This window comes from Epinephelus moara, chromosome 20, assembly GCF_006386435.1.
Source record: "Epinephelus moara isolate mb chromosome 20, YSFRI_EMoa_1.0, whole genome shotgun sequence".
NCBI classification, from domain to species: Eukaryota; Metazoa; Chordata; class Actinopteri; order Perciformes; family Serranidae; genus Epinephelus; species Epinephelus moara.
In genome coordinates, this window is record NC_065525.1 from 21,763,723 (window position 1) to 21,779,832 (window position 16,110).

The following is a 16,110-nucleotide window of genomic DNA, read 5'->3' on the forward strand; positions in this document are numbered from 1 at the left end:
ACATTTGGTCTTTGTGTTGTTTTTTATATGCTAGACAGCAAACCTAACAAAAGATAAAATGAGAAAAAGACTTCATATTGTTGGATTTCCTCCTGAAACATCTTCACAAACAGGAATGGATTTGTTTTAATGTTAAAAAGCACTGTGGCAAACATATGTGTTGCAATACTGACATAATAATGTCAAATATAAACTCACAATTGCATATTTGATATATTTTATGAGCCTCGGCTTTTATTAAGTACATAAACTGACAAAAAGGCAATGTTGTGTTGTTGTAGGTGCAATTGGAGGGAAAACAGTAAATTAAAGGTACACTCCATTGTAGAGATTTTGTTGCCAGACTTCACAGTTCATTAAAGGGGATGTTGAAGCCGCCGCTGTACAGGCAGAGGACCCTTTGAGCTCTTGTGAGATTCCTCTCCGTGTAATACACCATACATTGTTTTGTAAAGACGAATCGTGGTCGGATATGAATCTTTATTAAATTATGTATGATAATATGTGATAGTTTATTTTTTTAGTCGTCTATTTTTGAGTTCGAAGACAATTTTGTTTTATTTTTCGTCAGGCTTTCGCCGAGGACGCCCGATTCTGGCCCCAATGCATTCTGGTGCCGTCCCCGCTCTTCTGTTGGGATCCACCGCTAACGTGAGGCTGGTAAGGATAAACTGGACAGAGCAATTAAAGGGGAAATGTTGCAAGAATATAACTCCGCTTTGGTCCTAAAATTGCATTTAGGGCGATCGTAAACACTTCTATTGCACCGCACCATTGCAATCTTTGCACAAGTAGCATGTTTACTGCTGTTTTATGGGTATGAACTCCGATGTTGCACACATCGCATGGCGAGGGACAGGAAAGGGTTAATTTTTTCCGCCGCCGACATTTTTATTCGGCGCTCTACGGCAACTTTTTAACTTACATGTGCAACGAGCTGGCGCTATGTTACCCAACTGTGTGTCACATTTAAGCTGCAGCTTGTACAGTGTGTGTTTCTACATGTAGCACAGCTGGCACACTCGGACGGTCCCAGCTCTTTGTTGCTTAGAGCTGCTTATGCCCATCACCTCATGCATTGATCAGCGTTTGCAGGAGCTAGCATGGAAACGGAAACTGCATTTTCAGCAAAACAAACACAAATGTCAGAGATGTGGCTGTCACTATCAGCACATATTGTCTCAAAGCTGAGCGCACTGTAGATTATAATGTAGTGTGTACACCGGATAGTCAACACTGATATTGTTAGCCAGTGCCTCAGGGTTGAATGAACTTGGCAGCATTTTGGCTCTTGAACACTCCCACTGTGTGTACCGACAGAGGCCCCTTACTTACAGCAATTATACAACAAACCGGGGTTATAAGTAACCAATAACATGCCTGGCTTCTCTGTTAGGTGGTCTAGATTACCCACTTTCATGTCAAACCGGGTCATCCATGTGTCACCTTTGATTGAACTAAAAATATCAGAGTTTATCAGCACACACCAGCTCAAAGTTTTATGTTACCAGTGGTTGGTGGGTGTGTGGAACATAAAGATGTTACTGAAGGGTCAAACTGATGATATTGAAAAGTTTTGGATGCTTTGCAGTTTCTAACAGTTTATTAGTGTGCACCTTAAGCTTTAATAACCCCTGTCTCCTCACTAAACTGACAGAATTCCGTATATCTTGTGCCTGAAAATGAAAATGCACTTGATTTTTCTTTTCCTAATTCAAACAGTAGCAATTGTTAATTGTTAATTAAATGTTGAGATACATCAGAGAGGCGCTGATGTATTTCTGGTGGTGTTTATATCTGTGACTTATGGTGTTTGGTTGCTTTGGTATCGTGTGTCTGATATTGTGTGTACAAAGCAATGTTATTTACTGTTATTAAATGTTGATTCAGTGCTGCATTTATCTCTGTCACCAGGACATAAGATGACAAGTGCTTAATTGATTAGTCAATTGATTATTTGATCCACAGAAAATTGATCTGCAACAGTTTTGTTTATCAGTTAATTGTAAAAATCATTTCCAGCTTCTTTCATGATGATTTGCTGCTTTTCTCTGTTTTATATATTTGTAAACTGAATAATAAACTGAATATCATTAGGTTTTGGGCTGTTAATCAGACAAAACAAGACATATTTAAAAGTGTTAGCAAGGGCTTTTATGAAATTCTGACATTTTATGGGCTAAACAATTTATTGCTTAATTAAGATTGATTGAAATTTTAAATAATTGATAGTTAAAGTCCTAAAGATGACAACAGACTTAAATCAGTAGCCCTCTGACACAGTCCCATAGACTAATATTATAAGCCACACAGGCAGGATTCATTGCGGTGCTGTGGCTTCAGATTTTACAGAAGCTCATTTGTACTTGAAGTTATTGACTTGAAATGATGCACATGGGAGAACGTTTGTGGATAATTTGCTCTGTGATGCAGTGTTGTGAATGAGGCTGAGCTGTGTTGTTTTTATTATAATTATTGTTTATCAAGACCACACAATGAACACAGTTGTCCTCGCCCCCCCTGTGACATTAAACAGTGTTTCTAATCACCTATTTTCTTCCTTCTGTCCTTTGTTGTGGTTCTAGTGGTGAAGACCCAGAGTTTCTTCAGACATGTCAGTGAGGGAGTCCTTTAACCCCGAAAGCTATGAGCTGGACAAGAACTTTAGGCTCACACGCTTCGCTGAGCTCAAGGGCACAGGCTGCAAGGTTGGCTCTCCTTTTCAAAACCTGCCTTTGATGCCATTATTGTCTATGTATAGCTCTACAAATTAATAAGAAATATGATATAAAAGCAATGCATGAAAATGGTGGTTATTGTCGTTGGTCACAGGTGCCCCAAGATGTGTTACAGAAGCTACTAGAAACCCTACAGGAGAACCACTATCAAGAGGATGAACAGTTCCTGGGGGCAGTTATGCCCCGATTAGGTAATAATGACCTTCACATAGCACTATATTAACAAATAACTGAAGTTAATAAGTGCTTACCAGCAGTACGGCTTAAACAAGCAACAGTAGCTGTTCTGACTGCAACAAGAATGACTCATAAAATGCTAAATATATGTTATATTGTCAAATATGGGAAGATGACTAAATTAAGTTCTTCACGGGACACTCCCTAAGGTGTGCCAAGAATTCTTCTCTGTGCTTGAAAACCAGTTTTGTGGTGGCATTGAAGACTAAATTGCTTGCTATTAAACTATAAGTGTGTTTCCCTTTTCCACACCAGTGACATCCTGCTGTGTTTTATGTAAGCTCCAAATGGATGAACATTGTTGGCTATCATTTACGGAGGGAGCAAGAAATACCTCAGGGTACAAAATATTTAATTGCCGTAAGGGTTTTGAGTAAACCCTGCCCCCTTAGTTCTGAAATGGACAGGCTACCAGTGTCAACAGACTGACATGAGAGTAATTTGATGATTTCTTTCTCCATTAAATGGACAGGTCACTCCTTAATGTATTTTTCCTCTTACCTGTGGTGTTATTTATCAAGCTAGATTGTTTTGGTGTGAGTTGCTAAGTGTTGGAGATATCAGGCGTGCCTCTACTGCTAGCTCACCTAGCACCACTAGCAAAGTAATGTTGCAGCTCAGCAGAGGAGGACGCCATTAATGTTTACATCTCGTGTTCTCACAAGCACGAGCCTCTCATCATGAGTAGATGCATGCTTCCCTCTGCACAGGGATGCAGTCGGTAAGTGTAGTTCAATAGAAAGAAAAAAAGTTCTACAAACTGCTCACAACAAGGTCTGTGGATTATGTTGAATAGGCTGATCATGGGCTCTGGAAAAAGATATTGCTGTTGAGTTTGTAAAACATATTTTTGAGCTTTGAGCACCACAGGCTGAGTGCCATCTAGTTCCATTATATTTGAAAGAAGACAGACATCTCTACAGCCGATATCCCCAACACTCGGCAACTCATACCAAAACAGTTGACATCAAGCCAGGCAGTCAAATATGCTCGTTGGTAAAGATTACAGAAACTTTATCAAAATATCACATACAGAGCTCTTTTATTTTGAAGGCATAGGCATGGACACCTGTGTGATCCCCCTCAGACATGGAGGCCTTTCTCTCGTCCAGACAACAGATTACATCTACCCCATTGTGGATGACCCCTACATGATGGTATGACCTCCTCTTATATGGATAATACTTTTACTTGTGACAAATGGAAGGATGTTGCTGTTGGCTGTATTATTTAGTGTGACTATGTACACCAACCCTTAATGTTCTTAACTTCAGTATTTCTATCTTGTAGGGAAGAATTGCTTGTGCCAATGTTCTAAGTGACCTGTATGCCATGGGAGTGACAGAGTGTGACAACATGTTAATGCTTCTGGGAGTCAGCAACAAAATGTCAGAAAAGGTAAGAAGCATGTCAGCCGATGTCAGCTGATGCGTTCACTGTTGGGTCTTTTTTCAGCCAAATAGCTCTGAAGAAGAGGTAGAGGTTGAACAAACCAAAATACCACTCATTGCAGAGAATCGTTTTTAAGGAATTATTTCAGGGTGTTAAGAATGATGTTTTTATTTTTCTGTTGTGCTCCCTGTCTCTGCTCTGAACATCCTGGGTCTTTACAGGAGAGAGACAAAGTCATGCCACTGATCATCCAGGGGTTCAAGGACGCATCAGAGGAGGCCGGCACATCTGTAACAGGAGGACAGACAGTGCTCAACCCCTGGGTGGTGATGGGAGGAGTTGCTACCACAGTCTGCCAGCCCAACGAATTTATCATGTATGTATAGCATGAGTCCCTACTACATATGTCCTTACTTATATATTACATATTATTTTGTTGTTTTGGAAAAAATCCTGATGACGCAATGTTTTATATTTCTCAGGCCAGATAACGCAGTGCCAGGAGATGTGTTGGTGTTGACCAAGCCACTCGGAACACAAGTGGCCGTCGCAGTACATCAGTGGCTAGATATCGTAAGTCCACCTCACTCATTACACTCTTCACTGTGTCTGGATATTTCTTTATTTTTAGGATATACACTGATGCCATTGGGTGTGTATGTTTTCTATATCTCAGCCTGAGAAGTGGAACAAGATCAAGCTGGTGGTGACCCAGGAGGATGTAGAGCTGGCCTACCATGAAGCCATGATGAACATGGCTCGGCTCAACAGGACAGGTAAAACCATTACGAATGTGTCCAGATAACTGATTTGCAGTCATAGCCTGTTTTTTTATTTATTTATTTTTTTTTAAATAGACTATTTTCATTGTTTTTAATTAGCATGCTAGGTTGGGCATAATTACATCAGCTGTTGTGGCAGGGAAACAATGAATGGAGGACATTTCTTTTGAAGTACAGCATTGGTCACCATAATGGCTATTTGTTAGCTTTTAAGATGACACACAGTGTTTGTTCCACAGTGAGTAACAGCGTTTGTGAATATCAACACAAACTGAATAATCTTTATTTGTTACCACTGACTAATCTTCAGTCATGAAAATGTTGTACACATCTCTAATTAACCAGTTAATCATCCCGATGCCCTTCTAAGTCTCTTCCTCTCTCTCTCTCTCTCTCTGTCTCCCCATGTAGCGGCTGGTCTCATGCACACCTTCAACGCTCACGCGGCCACCGACATCACAGGGTTCGGCATCCTTGGCCACGCTCAGACGTTGGCACGGCAACAACGAAGTGAAGTGTCATTTGTCATCCACAACCTCCCGGTGCTCGCCAAGATGGCTGCCGTGTCCAAGGCCTGTGGGAACATGTTTGGACTCATGCACGGCACCTGCCCTGAAACATCAGGTGTGTGTATACATGGATCTGTTTTTGTCTTTCTTCCTTAACCACTGTATATTTTGAATGTAAAGTTTATTGACTGAGTATGTGGCACATGTGTGGATTGAACCTCACAAAGTGCTTCACAAGTCAGTAAGAATAGCTGATGCATAGTTTTGGGCCTATTACAACAGATATTAAGTCACCCTTGGTGTTGGTTTTACAAAAATCCCTGCTGTATCATTCTGAATCAGCTGCAGTTTATCCAGTCATAATTTATTTAGGCAGTCTGATTAGTCTAATTGGGACAAGATGAGTGTGAATAGTTTTACAGCATGGAGAGACTACAGGCCATAATAGATGGGAACATTTTAAGTAGGAAAAAATGTAGTAATTACATAATAATTTGACATACTTTTGCTAACAGTCCTAAGAATATGAGTTCGTACAGTTTGAAGTTGGGCTGAAGGTCATATGTACCTTTGAAGCAATGCTCATCCAATCCTTGAGTGTCACCCATCACACATTGCTAAGAAAGAAAAACTAATAATGATATGTCCAAGTGAAAGGAGAACAACCTTGGGCCAAGAACGTAGCCCTGAGGGACACAAAGAGGAGCCCCAAAACAGAGATAAATCCCAACAGAGAGTCAGTAGTATCAGTCAGAAAACAGGATGAGACGTATTGCACTGCAGCCACATCTAATGGCACCTGGGCCCTGTGCCCCAGGACATCAGTAATGTGATCAGTATCACAGCCAGCACCCGCGTGCAGTAATAGAAATGAGCACTCACCAGCATCACTACACTATAGAAATATCATTTGAGCCCCTTGTGACTGACAAAATCTCTTCATCTTTACAGGAGGCCTGCTCATCTGTCTGCCTCGGGAGCAGGCCGCCCGCTTCTGTGCCGAGATCAAATCCCCAAAATACGGCGAGGGCCACCAAGCGTGGATCATCGGAATTGTAGAGAAAGGAAACCGCACTGCTCGCATCATTGACAAACCACGGATCATAGAGGTGGCACCGCAAGCAGCCACACAGAATGTCAACCCAACTCCCGGTGCAACTTCTTAATCCTCCTTTGCTGCATCACAGACCGGAACCTCTGCTCTGCTGAGTGTTTTTAGACACATAAACTACAAAAACCATCCTAGAGTGTTGAAATATATACACACAATAGTATGTACACAGAAAAGACTGGGTTGGTGTGTATCTACATGAAAAACAGCCCCACACAGTGGCCAAAGGGGCGTGTCATCAACCCGTGGACTCAACCTGCAGTATCCCCATGATAAAAAATTGGTAAGAATTAGTGCATACTTAAAATCCATTTGCCTTTCGTGTCTGTTGTGTTCTGTTATGTTATACGTGCGTGATTGGCAGGCAGCTTTGGATAAGAGAGTGATGATGATGAAGACAATAACGCGATACTGTTGATTCATTTTGAATCCTAGGAAGTCTGGTGTCTGTTGCCTCTTTGGGTCTTTCAAAATTGCTCTCATCCAGCAAGCGGACTGCGTGGTGGTGTTTTTGTTTGTCCATTCACTTTGTACAGTTATAAAGCGTAGTTTTAGTTCATTGCCGTAACTGATGCCTTGAAAGAAACGGAGTGTGACCAGAATGGTTTGTTTTTTATTACTTTGACTTTTTGTATTGTCCCCACCAAAACTAATAAATATTCAAATAGAAAATGGTTTGTTTTTGCCGCTCATGTTAACGTAACAGGTCAAATATGACATAACAGTTACTGTCTAAAGTCATAGATGAGAAGAAATCTGCACACCCCTCAGGAGATGAACCCCTCTACCATCTGCATTCCCAATATGTCATCATATTTAAGGTAATATGGTGTATAGAGTTTGCATTATATGGTCACACAATTGTGCAACTGTAAAAAGCAGTCTGGGTTGTTAACAATAAGCACTCTGATCAGTGAGTTTATTAGCTGTTGCCTGTGTTGGAGATCCGGCGCATTTAGTTTTGCTCTCTTAAGTTTGCTGCGAGCAGTCTGACTTACTGATGAAGCTTCCAGCTGATCAAAGTCCAGATCGTTCTTGTTTGTCCTAATAGCCTGGATGAATCTGGAAGGCCTCTGTACATGTTCATATGGATATCAGGAAAAAAGATGCAACCTCCACCCCATCTCTTAAAATAAACTTCTCTTATAATAGGTTGTTTTCCTGTCTGTTTTTCATATATTAAAAGTGGTTGTTGAAATGTGTAAAAAATGGAAAATAGTAATCAGTTAACAGCATGATGAATTCATTTTTTACTGATTTGTATGATTAGAATTGCACAAAAGCAGCTGATGGTGAGTTATATGTAATAGATGTATAATGATCTTTAATATTTGAATCAAAAATGACAATGTAAAATGAACAGCAATTCATAAATACAGGCATGTAACATGATTTATATTACTACTGAATTCTTTAAAAAGATATATTTACAAGTTGCATATGCACAAACTATAGTGCATATATATAAAGATTATATCTAGATTTATTACATTAGCTTTATATACAGTCTATGGCATTAAAGGAGGGAGAAACAACCATTGCAACAAAAAAAAAAATCCCATTATTAAATACACATATTACCCTCAGCACCAAAATAATACAGATCTGCAAAGTATAATACAAAACAGAAATAAATTAGAGAAGTAACAACTATTCCTTTAGTCTGACAGAGTGGAATGACCAGCTCTTACAGTGTGACCCACCAGAAAAGCAAAAAGGTTGAAAGTGCAACCTGTCACCAGAACCAGAGCAAAAAGACTCTCAGGTCATACAGTATGTGAGCCTTACGCAGCATCCCAGCAGTGTGTGTTAGATGTGCTTTTTCCCATTTTCCATATGTACATGCTTTGCATTCTCAACCACCTTCTTATCATTTTCAGGCTTGAAAAGTGCTTGGATGTCCAGCATGGCCTTACAAATGTGCTGACCGAACCGGTATGAGTCCTGCAGGTCACACAAAAATGCAATTACAGTGAGAGAGAGACAGAGAGTGTTGACTTTTGAAAGATAGCATAAATGCTATACAGATGGAACTATAATATGCATTGTTCTTACTGTGTCAGGGCTGGAGAACTTGCTGGAGATGTGGAATGTGATGAGGTTTTCCCCAACAATTATATAAGACACGCCATAACCATCATCAGCCACCTGGTGGCAGTCAAGAGACGTTATTATATTACAAGATCAGGACAACAAGGTTAAACATTATGACTGTAATTCATGCACATCTTTAAAATAAAACATTATAACTCACTGGGCCAAATCCACCACCAGCACCCACATATTTAGGGAACTTGTTGATGTCGACCAAATTGAGCTGCTGCTGTGGAGTCTGGCTGGTGGACAACTTCCACGGCTCTGAGAGCACCTAGAAGCAAAGACATAGAATGTTACAGCAAATAAGGGTTGTGAGTGGTAGGTTAAGGGGAAAATTGTGAACGAGAAAGCATAACGATAGAGAGATAATAGATGATAATAGCTGTAACCTTCTTAAGGAATGGCGAGTCGACACCCTGGTATTTGGACACAATGTAGAGACAGAAGAGGTGGCGGTCGATACCAGAGCCAGTCATGGCCAGACGATACATGTTCTGATGCTTATCTGCTGCCTTCCGAAAAAGGGAGAGTCTCTGGGCGTTCTGACCACAAAAAACAATCAGCAGAAAAATTAGCATCCAGGCCTGTACATATGACATCAACATCGAATCACCTTATTTCTGTTAATGCAAGTGTCAGTTTAACCCCACCATGACACATGAGAGAGTTCAGAGTCCAGGGCACATACGTGCAGAGACACAGTGCCACTAGGTCCTGGTGACCAAGTCCTAAGCAGCACAATGTGACCTTTCACAGCGTGCCCTCTCAAAATGTGACCTCTAATACTAGTAATACTAGCAAGTAACACACATTTAATACCAGATATGTCCAAAGTCTAGTCTTGTAAAGGGTTTTAATGTCTTCAACCCTGCTGGACCTACCTGTGAATCTGCTGATATAAATCATATTGAGCCATTAACCATTGCTCAGTCCTCTTTGGTTTCATGTTATGTGTTCCTGGTTTATTTTAAGTGTTCCTGTGCGTTGTTGTGTTCTGCTTACTGTTGCACCTGCGTCCTCCATGGCTCTGACAAATGCAACGGCCTCAGAGGTGCAGGAGCGTACCGTCTCTGTCCGACCGTCTCGGAACATGCGAGTCATTGATGACTCGTACGTCAGACAGAACACTCTCTGGTCCTAAAATGTAGATGGATTGAAGTCATGTAGTGATGGTGGATGATATAATCAAACTGTCAAAATAAATCAGTGAACAACAATGTGAGTCATGTCCCAATAACGTCAGCCCTACCCTGAACTGTGCCAGCTGCAGGGCCAGCTGAATGAAGGCATCAGGGCTGCTCCTGCACTTCTTGATCAGTCCCTTGCCAAACTCATTAAACAGATAGCCGTGGAAGTCTACGTCATCAGCTATGTGCTTGGCTGACAGGTATGAAGTCTCAATGATGTCTTGGCACTAAAAAAGGAGAAAACAGAAAGATCTCCTGATTCATTTTGTGATGCGAGCAAATACCGGTAAATGCAAATCACATAATTCAATGGCAGTAAATGATTCAAGACTCTACTGCACCTCCTTTGGAATCTGCCACTGCAGTCGAGTGGGATAAGGCAGGCCTTTGTTCACATCCCCTTTACAGTGTCCCTCCTCTGTGTAGCCCAGATGGAAGCAGTCTGTTGCAAGGACATACTACACAGACAGAAAATGCTGACTGATGATATCTGCGAACTTTAAATCATTGTTTTGAAATACAATATCAGCATGCATTTTTATACCTCCCACATATGTCCGACAATTGGTGCATCAGCCCAAGAATGTTCAGCGTTTACACCCATTTTGCCATTTGGATAGGAGATCAAGGTGAGAGACTTGTCAAACCACCTGTGGGGAAAAAAGAACAAAGTTTTTTATAGGGAAACAAACCACTTAAAGTCTCAGTAGTGCAGATCTTCCCTTCATTTCTGCCTACCTGTCGCAACATTTTCCATGAAGCAGGGACTTGGCGTAACTGTCAAGTGACTTGGTCTTTGCAGGGTCATAACCCTGCGGCTCATCATCTAGTGTCAGGAAGAAGGCAGCTGACTCAATGTCATCCAGAGACACTTTGTTTTTACCCTGGCTGAAATACTTAATCCGAGCCCGAGCCCATGGAATTCTAGAAGAGGATGTCAGAGTAAGACAGTTTTCCATCTTATTTTGTGCATATATGTCCTGTGCATGTGTGTGTGAGAGAGAGAGATGGTAGACCTGTTTCCTGCAGTCAGGGCAGCTAATTTGAGTTCTCCTGGCTGTGGCTCTGATGTATCATTGAGGATCCTTTGAAACTGCATCTCAAGTTCACTGGGAAGGAGGTGCCGCCCTCCAGTGTACAGCCACAATTTGAAGAAACGGCCCTTGTGGTAGACAACCAGGTGCTTACGGTCATTCAGGTGCTGCACAATATCTGCATGGAAGGGCGAATAAGAAAAGGAAGCATGTGTGGACACGGTACAAAATAAGAGGAAAACTGAATACTCCCTTAATCCCACATACCTAATCCTGAGCTACTGCAGGACACTTGTTAGAAAGTAAAGCAGCACTGGAGTACATTGGACGGAGGGCTGAAACTTTCAAACCAGTTACCCTTCTGCTACTTTAATTTGTGATGTCAATGCAGGTATTGGTCATGGTCCAAAATGGGGTGGCGGGTCCATTATGAATGGAACACAAGTGACTCAAAAAACAAAACAAAAAACCCAAACATTTTATTTTGAAGTGCAGTGAATTTCCGACACAGAGCTTTTATTTTGAAGTGCTGTTTCCTGCTGTAGAGTGAGGGACTAATGGACAGCTACTTAACAGAGACAGCAAACTAGCTCAAAGACATGGCCAGACTCATGTAGGATGCTGAATGTATTACACTGTGTGGACCTTGAACTAATGACTAAGGAGCAATCTGGACCCCTGTCTGGACCAGTTGGGACCCACTACTAACTGTACCTTAGCAGCTGTTTACCTGTTTCAATCCCAGGGATGCGGGTGGTGTTAAATATCCTTTCCATCTGAGTGGAACACATAGGGACGGTCCCCAAAGCCCTCAGCTGAGAAGAAAAAGGAAATGAAATCATCAGAGAGAGGAATGAAGTGTGTAAAGGGGGTTTAAGGGTTAGGGAAGAGTGGCAGTAAAGTCAGAGCAAGCATTACCGGTGCATGTTCACCACGTTCCAGTTTGCGTCTGTACTGCAGCATAGCATGAACCACGTTCCCTGCCCGAGCAGCCTGTCGGTGTGTTGGAGTCACGTACAAGAGGTCCTAATACATTCATCACGAAGACAAAGCAGACATATACAGTCAACACAAAAAGTAAAAAAAAAAAAAACCCTCCACTGTTATGACAGGCTGATCTAGTGTTAGTCTTACCATTACATAGAAGTTACTGTTCACCATGATAGGACCCCTGCCCCTGAGGTAGATGTACTCCTCCCACCAGTCACTCACCTAGAGAAGATAACACATCATTACTGTATAACATTATGATTCAGTTGAATTTCATTTAGTGTTGTATTATTTATGAATACCACTCACATAATTTGTCGCCCACCAGGATTTTAGGATCAGGTATCTCTGTAGCTGGGCTGCCTCTTTGGAATCTTTAAAGTCATTGGCCAAAATCTCCATCTGGTTGTACTGTTCATTGTCCAGCAGAGGACGGACTGACTGCAGGTACTGTGGGGAAACATGGAGTGTGTTGTCAGGACAAAGGAGCAGCGTTATGTAGAAACACAGCTGGTGTAATAGAGCAGCTGAGATACACACACAGAAAATCTGGAAGACATCCAGCATGTTTTATGTGCTACTGTACTACTGTGTATTATACTGTACAGGGTGCAGGATGGCAGCTACAACAGTAGGTGGTGCTACAGTCAAACTATGTCTGTATGGTCTAACAAGCGTCATTCATCACATGGTTGGAGGAGGCTTTATCATGTAAGTTGTGCTAGATAGGTTTGAATGTAGGTGTAAAGGTTATCATGGGATGGGAACATGACACACAGTAATATTTAGATATCAGGTTACACTCAATGACATGCATGCATTTATCGTGTTTGTGTGTCATTCATTTCAAGTGGCAACATGTGTGTTTGGGGTCGTGGGAGGTCAGCAGTGCGTAATTTCACACCCTGTGAATAGTATCATCCACACTGGGCACAGGAAGCCGGGGTAAGGAGGCCTGGAAACTGTAGAGCAGCGGCCTGCGTCCGGAGAACATCTTCACCAGGCTCTGGTAACAAAAGAACAACATCCAGAACATTATACACATACACTACACTAGATGGTCCTTTCTATCAGATTCTAACAAGAACCAACCATAACGTCTGCACAGAGTGATTTAATTTAAAGATTCAGACAGAGTCAGTGAAAGACTGAAGGACAAACATACCAGCCACACTTTGGTAGACGTGCTCATTCTTCCATGGGACTCAAAAATCCATCCGTGATAGGAGAGCAGAGCTTTGAGAGAGTATCTCAGGAGGTAGATGAGGAACAGCCACAGTCCCGTGGCAAAGAGGATGGCACTCAGCACCGCTCGGGTCTGCACTGATATATAGTCTCTGCTCAGAAAAGGCACAATGCTTCCTCCGTCAGCAATAGGATGTGAAATCAAACAGATACATCCAGAATAACTTCTGAGCAAACCTAAAGGTCCAGTAGAATACTTAAAAACTGAACCACAAGGGAAGACATAATGCTGCAGGAGATATCTGACCTGTATGGTAAGGTTTCCTTGATTGCATCAATCATTCCTAGGGAGGGGTCTATGCGGATATACAAGGAACTCATCATGGCGATCACAACTATTAGCCAACTGGATGGACTGGCAGGATAGACTCCAGCCAATACACAATTCTGGGAATGAGAGCAGTAACACTTAATATTAACGCAAGATCAATCTTCATCCTCAACCTCTGTTTAGACAATGAATGAATGAATAAAAGTGTAATCACATTGAGTGACCCCATATTTTTACACTGATGATCAAAGTTAGATCTGAGGTGTTGTACCTTGAATTGAATGGCTCGCTTCTTCCATGCTGTCACTCCAGACAGGTAGATGTTTTTGATGACCTCTTGACTCAGTGTAAGGTCCACGCCATCTGGGCGCACAGTGAACTGGAAGCCCACCGCCTGATGCGCCTCAGCCATCTTTGATTAGTATTAACACTGAGATCAAAAGAAAGCTTTTTAAGTCATCAAGTTTATGACTGGAAATGATGACTATAGTAATGATATTGTAAAAGTATAAAAGAAAAAAATAATCAAACGTTCAGTGGAAGATATAGATCTTGATAGAGATGTACCCAAAACTGTTTTACACTGTGACATATGATAACCGTTTCCTTTCTTCATACATTTCATTGTCAAGATGGCGTCATCAGGAAGTATTCAAATTTTAGATTCTAAAATAAAAGAACAAATTATCTTTTTTCCCATCAACTCTTAAGATCATTTTAAGGTCTTCTATGCTTTTTAAGTCATCTAAGTCATTTGTGTCAGCTCTGGATGCCAAATCTCCCAAGATCTAAACTTCCATATTCCATATCTTCCACTATTTAAAGGAATGTTTCAAACACAAAATGACCATCTGTATATCAGTTAGTCATGTCACCTTGAATTTGTGAAGAAAACCATCATGGCGTTTCATTTAAAAGACAAAACCCTTTCAACTTGGCAATATATATTTTGCTCATGCTGAAATCTGTGAGCCCCATATCAGTGGCCTTACTTATCACATGATGAGCAAACACTGCAGATGGTGCAACTTTACTCCAAATGACGTCTCCACTGTGTGTCACATCTGTGAAAGTGTACTAGTAACACAAAACTGGTCCAAAAAAATCAACAGACCTCAGGTTACTCTTACTTATTGACATAAACAGTGAATGAAATACCAAATGATTCTAGAAACGGATGCGCAGCACAAAGGAAATTGGGATTTTTGCAGCAGAATTTTTCCTTTAGGGAACTGATAGTGAATAAAAGCACACTATCTGATCTTTAAAGGAATACTTCATCCATAAAATGACGATTATTATATCCATCAGTCATAGCGTGTTACCTTGCATTGGCAAAGAAAGCTTTGTTTTACTCGCATGCCACCACAGAAAATGGCAAATGTTTCGATTTGTTGATTGATTGAGGACCAATTTACTCAAACTCTCACATAAGTAGTGATCAGGTAGTATGCTCTTATTCACAATCACTTCTCAAAAGGAGAAAATTCTACTGCAAAAATCCAAATTTCCATTGAGCTGTGCATCAGTTTAAGAATCAATAAGTAAAAGTAATCTGAGGTCTGTTTATTTTTTTGGATCAGTTTGGTGTTACCAGTACAGACCTGACGCACAGTGGAGACGTCATTTGGAGGAACGTTGCACCATCTGCAGTGTTTGCTCATGATGTGATAGGTAAGGCCCCTGATATGGGACTCACAGATTTCAGCATAAAAAACATATATATTGCTTCAGCTTTTGTCTTTTAAATGCAACATCATTATGGAATTCTAAATGAAAATATTTGGAGATCATAATTCACTCCATGTAATGGCCAGGCTGACTGGTGTAGGATTTCTTTTTCCATGTCATATGACTGAACAGTCACCAAGTGGGACAAAGTTCATTGGCCAGATATAGCAGTGCACCGGCTGAGCATGTGCGAGACCTCAGATGGGCATGAAAATATAAACACAGAGCACAACCAACGGATTAATGTTAAACTCTTTGGCATTTCAGAACATTGTGCGAGCCTAAAATACAATTTGAAGGTCAGCATTTATTTCCACTTAAAAAATGAACAAAGAGTGAGAATGAATTGGTCAACACTTGAGTGTGTCATTGAACTTCCCCATCATGATTTTCACCTGCTTTTTTGACATACATGGCTGAACACAACACAAACATCACACTCGAAGATTTTAGCACATCTCCCTAACTTGTTATACCCCTATGTAATTACAACATTGAGTTTGCACATCAAAAACCTGTGCAGCTACTGTAACACATCTACACATAGCGCTGAATAAGAACTATAAATAAAAAACAGAGCCATACTTTACCTGTGTCAGAACAGAGTCAGTCTTGTCCACTCAGGCTGAGGAAAGCTGTGACTTTGGTTTGTGCCACTGAGGCAGTGAAATTCCTCTGTACTCAGCCTTGTATGCTCTGTGTGACTCCAGTGCCCTTGATGTGGCTTTCCTCAGGTAGTGAGATCAGAGCTGTCGTCTCCTGTGCTCTCCAACCCTCCCTCTTTCC

At 41.2% G+C, this 16,110-nt stretch overlaps 2 protein-coding genes across 3 annotated transcripts; one reads left to right on the forward strand and one right to left on the reverse strand.

The window, feature by feature from the left end:
* The first annotated feature begins 573 nt into the window (after positions 1-573).
* sephs1 (selenophosphate synthetase 1) lies at positions 574-8,350 on the forward strand. Of its 2 annotated transcripts, none has more exons than XM_050072787.1 (10): positions 574-660; positions 2,586-2,708; positions 2,833-2,929; positions 4,029-4,132; positions 4,266-4,373; positions 4,589-4,743; positions 4,850-4,940; positions 5,044-5,143; positions 5,561-5,773; positions 6,610-8,350. In XM_050072787.1, the coding sequence occupies exons 2-10, from the start codon at positions 2,613-2,615 to the stop codon at positions 6,822-6,824; spliced, it is 1,179 nt and encodes a 392-aa protein (XP_049928744.1). In that variant the 5' UTR covers positions 574-660; positions 2,586-2,612; the 3' UTR covers positions 6,825-8,350. The 2 variants fall into 2 exon arrangements, with proteins under 2 accessions (XP_049928744.1, XP_049928745.1); XM_050072788.1 differs by lacking the exon at positions 574-660 and adding an exon at positions 699-817.
* cpt1b (carnitine palmitoyltransferase 1B (muscle)) lies at positions 8,062-16,103 on the reverse strand. Its single transcript, XM_050072786.1, has 19 exons — positions 15,915-16,103; positions 13,865-14,023; positions 13,570-13,709; positions 13,243-13,414; positions 12,982-13,083; positions 12,387-12,527; positions 12,222-12,299; positions 12,006-12,113; positions 11,818-11,902; positions 11,070-11,265; positions 10,792-10,977; positions 10,598-10,703; positions 10,395-10,511; positions 10,116-10,280; positions 9,869-10,003; positions 9,256-9,408; positions 9,024-9,137; positions 8,825-8,917; positions 8,062-8,713 (listed from the first exon to the last, which is right to left on the reverse strand). Exons 2-19 carry the CDS (start codon positions 14,003-14,005, stop codon positions 8,579-8,581), a joined length of 2,367 nt encoding a protein of 788 aa, XP_049928743.1. The 5' UTR covers positions 14,006-14,023; positions 15,915-16,103; the 3' UTR covers positions 8,062-8,578.
* Positions 16,104-16,110: the final 7 nt, after the last annotated feature.

Bases quoted from the DNA above. Each gene is read 5' to 3' on its own strand.
- sephs1 (XM_050072787.1), top strand. From the start codon at position 2,613: ATGTCAGTGAGGGAGTCCTTTAACCCCGAAAGCTATGAGCTGGACAAG. The intron at 2,709-2,832 runs GTTGGCTCTCCT...CGTTGGTCACAG, and splicing joins TCAAGGGCACAGGCTGCAAG to GTGCCCCAAGATGTGTTACA. The intron at 2,930-4,028 runs GTAATAATGACC...TTTATTTTGAAG, and splicing joins GGCAGTTATGCCCCGATTAG to GCATAGGCATGGACACCTGT.
- cpt1b (XM_050072786.1), bottom strand. From the start codon at position 14,005: ATGGCTGAGGCGCATCAGGCGGTGGGCTTCCAGTTCACTGTGCGCCCA. The intron at 12,528-12,981 runs GTGTGAAATTAC...GTTTCCCCACAG, and splicing joins TGGATGATACTATTCACAGG to TACCTGCAGTCAGTCCGTCC. The intron at 10,281-10,394 runs GTGCAGTAGAGT...CTCCTTTTTTAG, and splicing joins AGTGGCAGATTCCAAAGGAG to TGCCAAGACATCATTGAGAC.